We start from the raw sequence: 14673 nt of genomic DNA on the forward strand, positions 1-14673 counted from the left end.
GATGATCTTTTCAGCAATAAATCAAGCTATTTAGCTCCAGAAAGTAATGGGAAAAACAGGCTGGAATGACATGTTGCAGATTAAGTTTTAGTTTATCAGATTTAGGGTCAAAAGACAGATGCTGGTGGTTGGATGAGGTTTTGAAAACTGTTTGGAAACACTGACATGTGTTAAGATGCTTCCTGTTGATGTTAATCTCTCTTCAACTCATAGACTGGTGATCAGATTTAGGGAGATATTATATTGACTAAATACTAGTGGTGCTTCCATTAATTGAAATAATCAAAGATTTTTCGCACTTAACGACAATCTATTGATCTTACTTTCATATAATCAGACACAAACAATTTTGGAGCATTTGTTTGCACTGACAAAATTTTTCAGAAGATCGCACTATGAGATCGTTCCAAGTGATGACGGAATTTATAGTTACGACTCCAGTAAATTTGTGAACCTAGCATACTACTCATCCTTTAAAGATGTAATATTAAGTTGGCAATTTGAACACACACACTCATCCCCACCCCCACCTCTGGGGGAACTACATGCTTGTTTTTTTATTGTTTTGTGCATTAACAAACATAATCAGGAAAATTTGAAAAATAATGTCAACAAGTCATTTTTGATGACTGATTGGTTGTAATGACCAGTCATGAATATTGACATTTTAACCATTTCCCAACACTACTAAGTACATGTACAAGCAAATAATTTGGTTCAGTCAAACTATAGTCACTAAGTAATGTTGGAAACAGAAACAAATTGGTTTTTCTTCGCATTTATGTCTACAGTTTATGTAGTTACAATCAACCTAACTACAGTCTGAGTTGTAGGAGAGATAGGGAATATAGAAACGGGACTTTACTCTGCAGAGGTTAGTGCAGATATGAGCAATGCGTTTATAAGTCAAAAGCGACTTATTTGGAACACTCTATGACTTTATATGCAAAGTAGTGTGCGATGATATGGTATTGCAAAAAACCACTTTTTTATTGCCCATTCTAAAATTAAACTTATCATCATTCTTAATGATAGCTGGCACAAAAAATAATAACTTTAGGATGTAGCTAGCAAAGAGTCCCACTATCACTGTAAAAGGAAACAGGTAGGAGGGGGTCATCTCAAATGATGTGTCAGGATAGGGTGTGACCAACGGTGGTTGAGGTCCGGTTTGGGGATACAGATATCACCTGAGCAAGATAATCCTTATGGGAATTAAACTGGGGAAGCAATCGTCATGTCATAACAATTTACAAACAATATCTAGTCCTGTCGATCATCGGGTGGTCATGCCACCCATATATTTTAAGACAGTTAATGATATGGCTGACTTAAGTATTGTACACTTATACGTATCTGAACATAGACCTTATGAAAAAAGACCAATAAGATGTTAATGCACTGATGAAACAAATTCAACCAAACATAAACTTAATAAAAAAAGACCTGTAAAATGTTAATGCACAGATCTGATATATTCAACCACACAGAATGGCATGAAATATCTATGAGGAGAACCCTTGTGCCTGTAAACAGTATGTGCATTTCATGCCACCTGCGTCAACGGTACGTCTTCATACCTGGCAGTGCCAACTATAGTTTGATCTATCGTTTTCAGCAGCTATTCAAATTTTTTATATATTTTTTATATATTTTTTGCCTGATTTTACGAGTAAACAGGCTTTTCTGGATATTCTATTGCGCATCCCACTAAATGCCCAGTTGGCTGATGTGGGTATCCTATTTGCAGTTGTGTAATATATCCTATACTTCATATATCCTCTGCTCCTATATATCCTATAATCCTTGCAGTACATATTTTGTTTGTTGTCTATTATACCGACATTATATATATGAATATTTTATATGTAGTGCTTTGATCATGCTCATTGATGGATTTGGATTTCATGATTGCTGTTATTAAATGTCATATTTGAAACAGACACAAACAAAGAGAAAGAGCTGCAGTTTAGAATCATACAATAATCTTTAAGTGTGTGTTGTGTAAACAATGATTCATTATCTTTGGCCACCATATTGAATGTAAACATTTGTTTAGATTAGAAAACACACAGTCTCTACATTGTTCACAAGCAGATCATTACCTCAGTGCTTGGTAAGTGAGTGAGTTTAGTTTTACACTGCACTCTGCAACATTCCAGCTATATGGCGATGGTCTGTAAATAATCAAGTCTGGACCAGACAATCCAGTGATCAACAACATGAGTAACGATCTAGGCTGCTGGGAACCGATGATGTGTGTCAACCAAGTCAGCGAGTCAGACCACCCGATCCCATAAGTCACCTCTAACAGCAAGCATGGGTTGCTGAAGATCAATTCTAACTCAAATCTTCACAGGTCTTGGCTTGGAAAGAATATTCAATGTAATTCTCCTAGAGCAGCATCTGTTTTCTCCTGACACACCTGTATCATACTTAATGTGAACTGGGGATCAGACAAGTTTAGTTCATAGTTCACCTGTGCGCCATCTTGGGACAGTTTAACAGGGTACCATAATCACAGGGGGATACTGCACTCCCTGCATAAGCAAAACTGGGAAGATAAATGATTTTGAATTGTTTAATAATACACTGTTTCTGGAAAGTTATAATATCACTAGCAACTAGTTTCTGAAATGTACATGTTTTACAGAAAAAAGGCTCATAGTATACACAATTGAATCATAATGAAATGAAGCCCTGATGCTGCAGAAGTCTAGATTTGCCACATTTTCTAGACTTGCATGGGCTTTCTTGCATATATTTGCTTCAGGGTGTGTTTGACAGACTATTCTTTTGAGTAATGATAGGTACAGCACCTTCCGTGAGGGTGTGTGAATTCTGAAGTCCTTATCCTGTATAGAAGGGTGCTACCCGGGTTTGTTTCAGATTGAATTGAACTGACCAACCTTGGCAAGTTGCCCAAGATTGGATCATAAATATACAACAGCTGATGAAACAATGGACATAGTGCACCATAGTGTATAACAGGTGATAATTACCTACAGAGAAACAAGGATATACCACTTTGACAGAATGAGTTATCTTACTGTCAGGCATGTGATAAAGTTCTATATCATGTCACTGTAACATCATATCCATGACTTGGACAGATCATATTTCTAAACTATCTGTCATGTGTGTATTGACTTGAAGTGTGTGAAACTGAGAGGAGGTTGTCGGTATATTATAATGTTGTGATTAAATATTTGTTGATGTTACTCAGTATCAGAAGGATGACAAGAAAAGACTTGGTGCGTGTTTGTCCTGATGTATAATGTTACATGACACTGGGGCAGAGTAAATGCTGTTTGCTTTCTTTTCCACAAGCCAAAAAACTGTTTGAATAACAGAAGATAATACTTGCTACACCTGAGGTTGTAGTGAGGAGATTTAGTCATTTCTGAGTTTCATAATTTCCTTTTGATTTTCTCTGACCAAGTCATAGTGCATGTGAATAAAGTTCATATCCCTACTGATGCCTTCATTTCAAGTATACTATATAAGGAGAATAAATTTATGGAGAGACATATTGCTGTACATTTATCTCTATACAAACAATTTTACACATTATGTTTAATCTGACTGTTTTGCAAGGTTTTGTCTCACTGATTTAGAATGTTTTCACAATGAAAGGGAAAAATATTTTGAAGATTGAATGATTTTGCCTGGTACCTGTTGCCTGGTACAACTGACTATTGGACAGTGATGAGGTATCTGTTTTCAATCTGGAATAGACAATTTACAAGTGTATCTACATTTTTTTTCACAAAAAATGTATATGAGTGAGTGTATTATATTCAGCATTTAAATATGGCTCCATTATTCTCTATTTCTGCATTTGACATTTATGATCTGTTATATTGTTCCAGGAAATTCAGGTGAGCTTCAGAATATTTAGTTCTCACATTTAATATTCACATCCTTTTTATGCCCCTGACATGTAATGCAAGGGGATACAGTCAATGCCTTGTCCTTTCGTCCATCCATCAGTAATCATATTTTTTCAGAGCTTAACTAAACCATTGTTCTATAATTTTCAACAAAAATTGGAAGATGTAACAAACAGGACCTAAGGTTGTGCGTTTTGCTATTTACAGTTTTTTGGCATTTTTATTTTTCTGGCTTTCTATAGAAATGTTTTAGACTTAGTCTCGAAAGGGAGGGATGGGTTTCATTTGTTAGTCACAACTGGAAAACCATTAAAGATCTTTCAACAAGTCTTGAATATGACAGATATATCAAACAGATCTTCAAGTATTGCCTTTTTTTAGTTTTTTTTATTTTTCATGATTTCCATGGAAACAATTTGGACTGTAAAATCAAGTTGGACTGTAAGTAACTATCAGTTGATTTTTTCTTCTTTGAAGGGCATTTTAGAAGTTGTATAGATGAAGGAAAACCAAGTTCTATGGATAGTCAACTTCTTTATTGCAATGGTTGCGACATTTCGAAGTAGGTACTAACACCATTATCAAGCAAGTTGTTTTTTTCTTTCAAATTTATGGGAGATGAGGGATTTGTCATCTTCTGATGATTCTTGTTATGTTGATTTGTTAGCTGGGCAGTTGGCACAGGTGACACTTCATGCTGATGCCATATTGTGCTTGTTCCTTTTATCTTTATCATCAATTTTGTGGGAATTTTCCTTGAAGAAAACACTGATTTATGCCATATTGATTAATTATGAGATTTTCATGCGAGATCCTGGTACTGATGCTGTGCAGGTGATGTGGAAGAAGTGTTATTTAGATGCTACAACTAGAAGGGACTGTGTTATCAGTTTATCTGCTGATTGTGGTATGTATAAATGTAGGCAGGTGCCCCTTTGTCAGTTCATGCCTATATATATCCAGCTTCAAGATGGTCGACATAATTCAGAATGCTTTTTCTTAACATGAAGTTTTGTTTAAAATTACATGCCTCAGATTTATTCAGGAAATTATAAATAGCTCCAGAACCAGTTGAATTCCAAGTTGTTAGGGGGTTTGTTTATTGTGTTTGAATGTACAAATCTTAGAAAAGATCCTTCTTGCAGAAAAATCTGCTAATATATTTTAATTTTTCTAATTACAGGAAATCTAAAAACTCACTATCAGATAGATTGCTTATACATGTAGGAATCTGCAAAATGTCCAAGTTTTTGTTTGTGTTATTTCATTCCATAGTAGAGAAACACATTTGCTACCATGCTTTTAAATCTCATGATTCAGCTAATTTCATAATTACAGGAAACAGAAGAACTTGATTTTTTAATTACTTCAGGAAATGACTTGTTGCTTGTGCACAAGACATAATCATTAGTCATGTTTTAATGATTCATGTTTTAATGATTCACCACTGAATGTGTCCAGTTACGTGCAGGGTCGTAGTTCCTTTTCTTACTAAGAGGGCACTATCAACACTGGAAGAATTTTATGTCAGTACTTTGATGCATAAATAGTAACCTGCACAAACTCAAGAGGGACAGCTGCCCCCTTGCCCCCCTTGTGTACCTACGGCCCTGACATGCATATGTTATTTTAATTTGTTAGATCTGTGAAGAAAATTGAGTTGGTTGTGTGTCTCCCAAGTATGTTGTGATATCAATGAGGTATTTTTTTGTGCTACCATTTCCGTTTTCCTCCTCAAGTAGCCAGGTGTTAATGTATGTGACTAATGATGTTATGGTTACGAGTGAAACGCAAGCAAAAATACACTTAACACTATGAGGTATGAAATTTATTTTTGTATTTCAAAAATAGTTATGAAACAGTTCATGTTCGTTTGAGATTTTCATCTTTTGACATTGAATGGTCTGAGAATAAGTCAGAAATCTTCCCATAAATCATAAATGAAGTTATTTATGCAAGGGACACCATCCAAGAGGAAGGGTCTTTTGTGTATACACTTTGCGGATGACTTCAGAAGCTGTTCCAGCGGGTACAAGACCAGCAAGTCAAGAAGACATGTTAGTTTTGTTGTCTGTAACAAACCAGGCCTAATCCTCGGAATCTGTAGGTATCATTAAACAAGCTTCTTTCGTTGGCAAAAAGTAGAGTTATCAAAGCAGGTTAATGCATACTGCAGAACATGGGCCCATCTTATCTCATGAGTTAAATAATCCAGCCTTGTCTGGATACGCTTGTGGTGCTCTATGAGTTACATGTATATGTGGCATTCAGATTAACATACAAATTGGGGTCAGCAGGTTAACAATGTGAGAATTTTTTACAAAGGGATAATAACACCATGAGTATGGCTGCGCATGTCATTTAACATAAACTTCTGATAATCATAGTGCAAGGTTTGTGCTGTGCGAAATTGTGTCTGGTAATTTTGTTTCTTGAATCTGGTTTGATAATAAGATGTGTGTGGTATAGTGTATAGAGTGAAATAAGAACATGTACAGTCGTTGATGTGTGTGAACAGGTGATTATTGTTCAGTGTTGGAGTAAGCAGTATCTGTGATGGAGTATTACAGCTTAGATCTGGAGTAACTTTGTCCTAACTTTGAACCCAGCAGTGATATTACAGACTGCAGTATTAAAGAACAATTTCAAAAAAAATCCCAACTTCTTGATGACTCTCATCCTCGATATCTCCAGGGTCTACGTTCCGAAAAGTCTCCACTATACCCTGGATGCATCTACGGGTTGGCCCGATAATTTTATTACCTCCCTTTGCTGACTCCGCTTTCTCACAGTAGCCAATCAGAGTGGTCGCCGTTATAACCGAATTTGCCAGTGTCAACAAAGGTAGCAGTTGCAACTGTGAAGGTTTGCTCGCCGTGCGACTCACAATTTGGGGAAATCATACAGGCAACTTTATAGGTCCGAAACCTTTTTTAAAACATATGCAAGAAATCCATCTAATACTTTCAGAGAACCTACGCATGGTTTGTTTGCCAAGTTTAATCGGTTAGAGAATTTAAAAAGCGAAAGTGAGTTGTGATTGGTTCGCTCAAATTCCCAGCGTAGACACCTGATTGGATAAAAAGCCAGCCAAGGGAGGTAATAAATTTATCGGGCTGAGCCGTAGATGCATCCAGGGTATAGTGGAGACTTTTCGGAACGTAGACCCTGGAGATATCGAGGATGGATGACTCTGTACTATTCAGACTAAGTAAACTTAGTCTCAGTGTATTTCGTTACACTCCACCACTGAGTCTAACAATCAAATGCGAGAGGGTTAAATAGATTTAACCAATCAGACAATGGCTACTATTTAGAGATCGGAGGGACTTTCAAAATATTCAAGTCACTGACAGAGATCTCTCCACAAACAAAAATCCGCATAAAACACAGTTATTTGACCTGCAGTATATATGTGTTGGGGCTTATGTTGACATGGTTACCATTAGCTAATATTGCTGCAAATTAACATCCTTGAATATTGCCTAAAACACTGTTTTCAGCAACTGTTTACTCACCTTTGTCATGGTTGTACTTACGCCGTGTGCATCACCCGGAAGCGAGTGCACGCTAATTAGCATTCGGAATCGTTCAGGTACGAACCTTTTCGAGATAAAAAGTTCAAAAGGTATGTGCGAAGGTGCACTTTCGCGATTTGGTAAGCTGTATTGTGATTGGTCAGTTTTGAAGGTAACCTGACGCGACCTTCCATAAGGTTTTGTTAGACTCAGTAGTGGAGTGTAACAAAAAGTACTGAGGATAAGTTTACTTAGACTGCTGTACTGCTATGCTGAGTGTCATCCAAGTGAAATTCAGCATGATTGAGTGAATGAATGAGTAGTATGGCATTACGGGTGTTTTAGCAATATTCCAACGATGTCATGGCAGGGATAGCAGAAATAGGCCATATGAAGTAAGCAGTGTGTTGAGGAGAAGAGCAAGGCCACTGAATCATGAATCCATATGGCTTTAACTGACCTGAAAAATGAAACAAAAGGCCTTATTTCAGAATTCACTTGGCTTTGGCTGGCCTGAAAAGTGAAACAAAAGGCCTTTTGTAAGGACTGCTTACATCTGACTTGGAACTGTTGATGTGCCACAATGAAAATAAGACATGCAGAGTTTGCAATGAATTTAATGAGACAGTCAGCACTTTGACAGTGGGTGTCCAGCAACAACTTTATAGTGCTGCTTGGTCTTTCATGATCCTCTATGCTATGCTTGTATGTTTTAATCAGAGTCCATCCATTCTACAACCCAGAATACGTAGTGAACATCATGGAAAATATCAACTGATAAATTCTATTTAATAGGTAAATATACAAACCTCAGACGTGTGGTATGTCAACATATGAGGCAAGGGACACAGGAACTAAATTTGGCAAGTAGCACAGGAACAAGATGGGTCAAAGGACACGGGAACAAAATGGGTTATGGGACTCAGGAACAAAATGGGTCACTGGACTTGGGAACACAATGGGGCAAGGGACTCAGGAACTAAATGGGTCAAGGGACACAGGAACAATATGGGTCACTGGACTCGGGAACACAATGGGGCAAGGGGCACAGGAACTAAATGGGGCAAGGGACACAGGAACTAAATGGGGCAAGGGGCACAGGAACAAAATGGGTCAAGGAACAAAATGGGGCAAGGGGCACGGGAGCAAAATGGGTCAAGGGGCACAGGAACAAAATGGGTCAAGGGGCACAGGAACAAAATGGGTCAAGGGGCACAGGAACAAAATGGGGCAAGGGGGCACAGAAATGAAATGGAGCAAACGGTTCAGGAGCTAAAAGGGGCAAAGGATGTATGAGCGAAAAAGGGGAAAGGATGCAGGAACAAAATTGGGTGAAGGACACAGGAAGTAACTGAAGCAAGGGATGCAGTAATGAAATGGGGTGAAGGATGCCATGTTATTATTGTTTTACAGAGTTAGGGCCCTTTGCTCACTCACTCTACAAGTTAATGCATGAGTTTTACCATGAAATGTGTAGTTCTACTTCCAGCTCTACTCAGCAAGACTGCCTGAACATGTGATAAACTAGTTATATCCAGTTAATGAACAGCATTGCTTATGTTACAGCCAACCACCAGGGCTGCCCCAGTGAAGAAGTCTGCTGCAGTTTACCCATCTAAACAAGTACAGGTAAGATAAATGACTTTATACCACACCCAGTTCAGAAGAACTTCACCATGGAGTAACCCTGGTGGATCCAGAGAGGACTACAACCCCGCGCTTACAAAAATAGCACTTTTGTCAATCTTCAAGGACGTAGGCTTGTGGAAATTCTGGCTTATGGTAACCATGTCATCAGAAAGCCTAAGCGTATATACTCAAGGTTACATATCTATGTTTTATGCACATTTTTGTTTTTTGAGTGGGGAACTTTGTAAGTCCCAGCAAACACTAAACAGTAGCCGTTGTCCGATTGGGTGAAACTGTTCGACTGTCTCATTCGATGGTCTTAGGTTGCTCAAAGGTTACCTGAAGCAACCACCAACTAGAGTTTGTTAGATTCATTGGAAGAGTGAAAAAAAACTGAGACTAGGTTTACTTAGACTGGGTTATATATGTTTCGCAAGATTCAAGTCGTGCAACACTTCACAGCAAATTAATGTGATTTGTTTACTCTATCAAGGATTTATTTGTATCAGAGATAAAAGCAAATCTGTTTGTGTTTAAGTAAATGGCCTTATTTTATCAGCATGTTTGTGGAATTTGACTCATGCTGCAGGAGACGAGTTGATACATTGTGGGTACAGAGATCATCTTGTGCTAGCTAATTAGTTCATTCAACAAGGCTTGCTGTGATAATTGACCGACCTGTACCCATGGCCATACTCATCTGGGTTTTATACATTGCAGAAATATTTGTCCAGTGTATGCAGATGTTGGGACTCAACCCAATAAAAGTACCAGAATCCGTACTGTACTGGGAAAGTGTCATCCCAGATTTAGTATGTGTTATGTAAGATTTCAATATTTGACTAGACCCTTAGATTTCCCATAAGGCCCCCTGAAACTGGCAACTGTGTCTCTCTGGTCCCCAACATTTGTTAATACTTGGACTTCATTCAATGTTGGTTTGTGTACCAACATTCACACATTAGAATGTTACAGGGAAAACATGCATAAGTCAAGTTTATGAAGCAAATGGCAGTGTGACTAAATTCAGAGATAAAACTTTGTAGGACATGATTACTTATTATAAATCTTTTTCATAAATGGCAAGAAGTGAAGAAGAAGTTGTGTTGGTGTAGCATCAGATTTTTTTAGAACATTTGAACTAAATGTATATTACTCAACTTTTGATAAGGATAATTAGATATGAATTAAATGATAAATAACTTTCAAATTGGAATAATATATGAAAGTTTTTTTTGTGTTGCGATCAAAGTGGATTGTACCATGTGAAGTGAACGTTGACTTGTCAAACTGTCTCCATTGTAAAATTATTCAGCTATGTAATCAAGGCTCAAAACCTATGTTAATTATTATGTTAAATGTGTACATAAAAAATATGCTAACGGCCCAACTCAATAGTAACATATATCATCCTTCTTTAAAATCTGCTTAAGTTGTAAATTATTGTCTTAATGGAATAATAATTCATTGGGATCGTTTTTTATTGAATCACTGGTAGGCTGCAGCAAAATATGTACACAGCCGATAGCTGTTTTTGATTTAGTTTAATAACAGGTACCATTATAGGAACAGCAATTAAATTGTCATGTAAAGTAATGTTTGGTTGAAAGTTTCCTATTTCAATTAACAAGGTTTGTTTGTTCACCTCAGACTTTACAACATTGTTTTGAGCAGGCAAAATACATGAACACCTATGAAACAATAGAAACAGTTCTACCTGTGCTGACGATGTCTACCTTTGGGTCTCACCTGCCTGTCTAATCAAGTGACCTATGACCCACATGTGAGTTTCTTGTGCAAGCTACTTCGTGTTATGCATGATGCTTTTGGACATCTAGAAATTAAACACCCTCAGTGACAGGTGCTTGATGGGTTGTGTGAATTAAGATAGCCAAAGCAGATTCTCACCTGCCTCCTTCAAACACACCCTAATTAAAACTAGAGCATAACGAACACACTAACCTTCAGGGACTCAAGGTAAACCAACGCTGAGGTAGGACAATAATCCATCTGTATTTAAACTAGATTGTTTGTCATTGTTAATACTCTCGGTTAAAAAATGAGATGTAATGATCAGCTTGTTTCTCTGTCCATATATCTGTCATCGCTTTTCCATTATTGAAGTAGTACTCTGAAATTGTTGAATATTTCTTGTAGAGGCTCGTTCCTTTTGTCAGGCTAGTTGTGATTTTGGGATTTTCACTCCTTCTATTCCTATATGTTTTCTTAATGACAGGTTAGAATTATCTTAATGTTATAGTCATGCATTTTTTTATAAAATATCTCCCAAACAGTTATATATTCCAGGAGAAAACTTATGGTACAGATCAGTCTTTATTGGTGTGATGCCTTTTGATGATTTTTATTTTTGAAGGGGATTTTTACTTTTGCATATTTTCATGAGGACAATTTGGACTTGAAAATTAGGGTTGCACCACATTTCAAACATTTCTGTAAGAAACTTCTGAGCAATGCTGTTTGAATAGCTGTTACTGCATTACAGGACATTTGAACTTGATGCCTTGCACGATGTAAAACCAATGGGTCAAGGTCATTCAGCATTGTAACCAGTGTATCAGCCATGTTCATGTGAACAAGGCCAATAACTCTGAGCCTTAAAGTTGTCAATTTGTCATTTTATTGGCACTTCATTATTTTGACTCATTTCCACATAGAAGTTTACAAGTTCTCTACATAGTAGGTGGGTGTATAAGGCTTAGCACTGCTTTGTGTGATATTCTAGTTATATAACGGCATGTCAGTATAAGAAGAAGTAAAGCCAAGTGATGCAGGTCTCAGATATGTACCACTACAGTATTGCAGTACAATGCATGTTTTTCTGGTGTACCAAAGAGATGCAACTCAACACAAGGAATTGCTACATGTTAGATGATGATGATGATGATGATGATGATGACCCGGGGTAGAATAGGGCTTCAGCAACCCATGCTCGCCATAAAAGGGAGACTCTGCTTGTCATAAGAGGCGACTAACGGGATTGGGTGGTCAGGTTTGCTGACTTGGTTGACACGTGTCATTGGTTCCCAGCGGTGCAGATCGATGCTCATGCTGTTTTTCTGGTCCCGCTGCTATATACCTCGAATATTGCTGAGTGCAGTGTAAAACTAAACTCACTCACTCACTCTCTGAAAACTCTTCTATGACCAAGAGTTATGACCAAGAATGGCTGTTGTATAGAGGCAAATCATGATATACATGTCTCTAAGTTTGACCAGACATTTGTTTATTAAGAAAGCTCTTTTCTTGGATTCGAAATGTTTCAAATATCTCCAAATCTAGAGACCTGTTTCATACTACCTACACCAAACTTTCTTTTACTCTGTAAATATTTTACAGACATACAAATTTAATTACTGCCATTGATAAATGGTAAATCATGTAAAAAAAATTGAATTTGTTAATTAGCACAGGAGTCTTGTGAAGTCAGCTGACAAGTGGGTTGGTGCTTAGCTGAATATATTTCCAATTAGCTGGTAGTTCAAAGTGATTCCAAGATTTATTACAAAACACAGCTTTTAACTATGTTAATTAGGCTGCCAAGATTTTGTGCAGAGGTCAGACTGTCACATAAATAACAGCTGATTCTTACAATTTCTATACTTCAAGTCTTTCGATGCTTCAGAATTTTGATTTGGCAAAGTGTAAAGAGTTACCTCCCTTATTACACTGCTGCGAAAATGCACCTGTTAGCAAATTTCAACAGATAACCTGTGGTGTTAAACATTGTGAGCCATGTCTGTTGCAATAACCTTAACGTTCTTGGAGTGGAAGATTTTGTTACTTTCAACCGTTCTTCAAGATGTTTCATAACGATCGTGTTACACCTGAACTGATGTTCTGTCATGTGAAGTGAGTGAATATGGTTCACTTTTAGCTTTCAGCAATATTCCATCAATATCTTGACAGGATTCACACATTGAGCCCAAACGGGGAAATCAATCCAGGTCTGTCTCATAGCTGTAGGTGTGTGAAAACTTTGCTTGGGTACACATGTACACAGCAGGAGCCAAAAATCCTTTTGTTAACCATTGGAAAACAGAACTCAAATATACCACTGACAATGAGTAGAATGAATTTTTTTGAAAGTATTGGACAAATAAAAACAATCATTTATCAGGGTCTTTTGATACGGTTATTTTAAATATCTAGTAACCTAAATATTCAGCAAGAAACACTGGTTTAAACTGTGAGTAATGGTTTCTAATTAATTTTTTTAAAAATTGTTTTAGGGAAGACTTTTTCGTGAAACTAGAAACATATGTTGTCATAGTAGCCAGCTGACATGCACTCACTCGCAGCTGGTCAAGATGTGATCTGCAGTAAACTGTGGTTATAATGAACACAGTGGGACCACTTAGTTTAGTTCACTATAATGGTTGGTTGTTATGCACATAATGACCTAAATATCAAATGCCTGTGACATAAAAGTTCATAATATCTGTAATTTCATTACATATATGTAGTTTCATGTCCATGATCAATGTACTTTACCACATGTTTATTTTTATCCTCTTTTTTTTCAATGTCAACCAGAAAAGTTCATGAAATAGCTCCTATTTTTTTTTGTAGGTGAGTGAAGGGGATCAGTTGAACAATATTTTAGTTAATCCTAAAGTCTAAACATTATAGATTGCAGCAGTTGTTATATAAATAATATGCACTGACTATGTACTGACTATTGACAAATTGGGATCGATGTTGAAATAGAATCTAGGAGCACTGGAGCCTAACACACCTATGGGAGATAAGTCTATGGAGCATGTATTGTACTACTGTAGTCTGAAGGAAGCAAGTCTAGATTTTCATGGGCTCTGAATCTCAAATTTCATCATTCTCATTTTAATTTAAATGTCTTTACTTTGTTTCTTTCAAGATCCAGAATCACCTATGGGAGATAACTCTACAGGGCGGTATGCCACACAGATTGTTATTTGTACTGTTAGCTCTTGATTACACATATGATGTGATTTTTTTTTTAAACTGCCTACTTAACAGTTTGCCTAAACTTGTAATGAACATTTCCATACCAGATAACATCAACAAACTTCTGTGATCTCATATTTTTTTATCTTTGGACCCCCTACCTCAACCCCAACCCTACCATCCATACTTGAGTGGAACAGTCGTTAAGGAGATCATAACTCTTTAATTCATATTCACCAGGCTTTAATTGGCGTTTATTTGGTAGCAAAGTACAGCTGTTTAGATATGTTTCAGTTGGCATAGTGTAAAGTATGGAATGGATTTTGGATTGGAATTTGGATTGGAATGATGGAATGGAATTTGGAATGGAAATAAATGGAATATACTCATTTTGCACTGAACAAACCAAGAGTTGTGACACCCTCCAAACATAACTTAAATTGACAGTTTGTAAACAGTTCGGGAGTCACTTTCCCTCCCACTCACATCCTCGCCAATCTAGATGGCAGATAAGGATTGTAGCAGACAGGGTTGTGGCAATAGCCTGTCTCAGAGTCCCTTAACCGTTTTATATTCCAGTGTGTGCACCTAAGAGATATAGGAATCACAAACACGATATTGAAACCATCATAAAGTTTGCATTAATAACCAGTCAGCATGTCATCATGGTAATATAAGCACATACAAAA

General features: G+C 37.1%; 1 protein-coding gene across 3 annotated transcripts in view; it reads left to right on the plus strand.

Moving 5' to 3' along the window:
• Nucleotides 1-14673, plus strand: part of LOC137255811 (RNA-binding motif, single-stranded-interacting protein 3-like) — a 324056-nt gene that overhangs the window by 34401 nt on the left and 274982 nt on the right. For all 3 annotated transcript variants that reach the window (XM_067793352.1, XM_067793353.1, XM_067793355.1), the window contains one exon: nucleotides 8978-9040. In XM_067793352.1, the coding sequence (XP_067649453.1) occupies nucleotides 8978-9040 (63 nt within the window). The remainder of the gene's footprint in view (nucleotides 1-8977; nucleotides 9041-14673) is intronic.

The sequence above is a fragment of the Haliotis asinina genome, chromosome 11, assembly GCF_037392515.1.
Source record: "Haliotis asinina isolate JCU_RB_2024 chromosome 11, JCU_Hal_asi_v2, whole genome shotgun sequence".
NCBI classification, from domain to species: Eukaryota; Metazoa; Mollusca; class Gastropoda; order Lepetellida; family Haliotidae; genus Haliotis; species Haliotis asinina.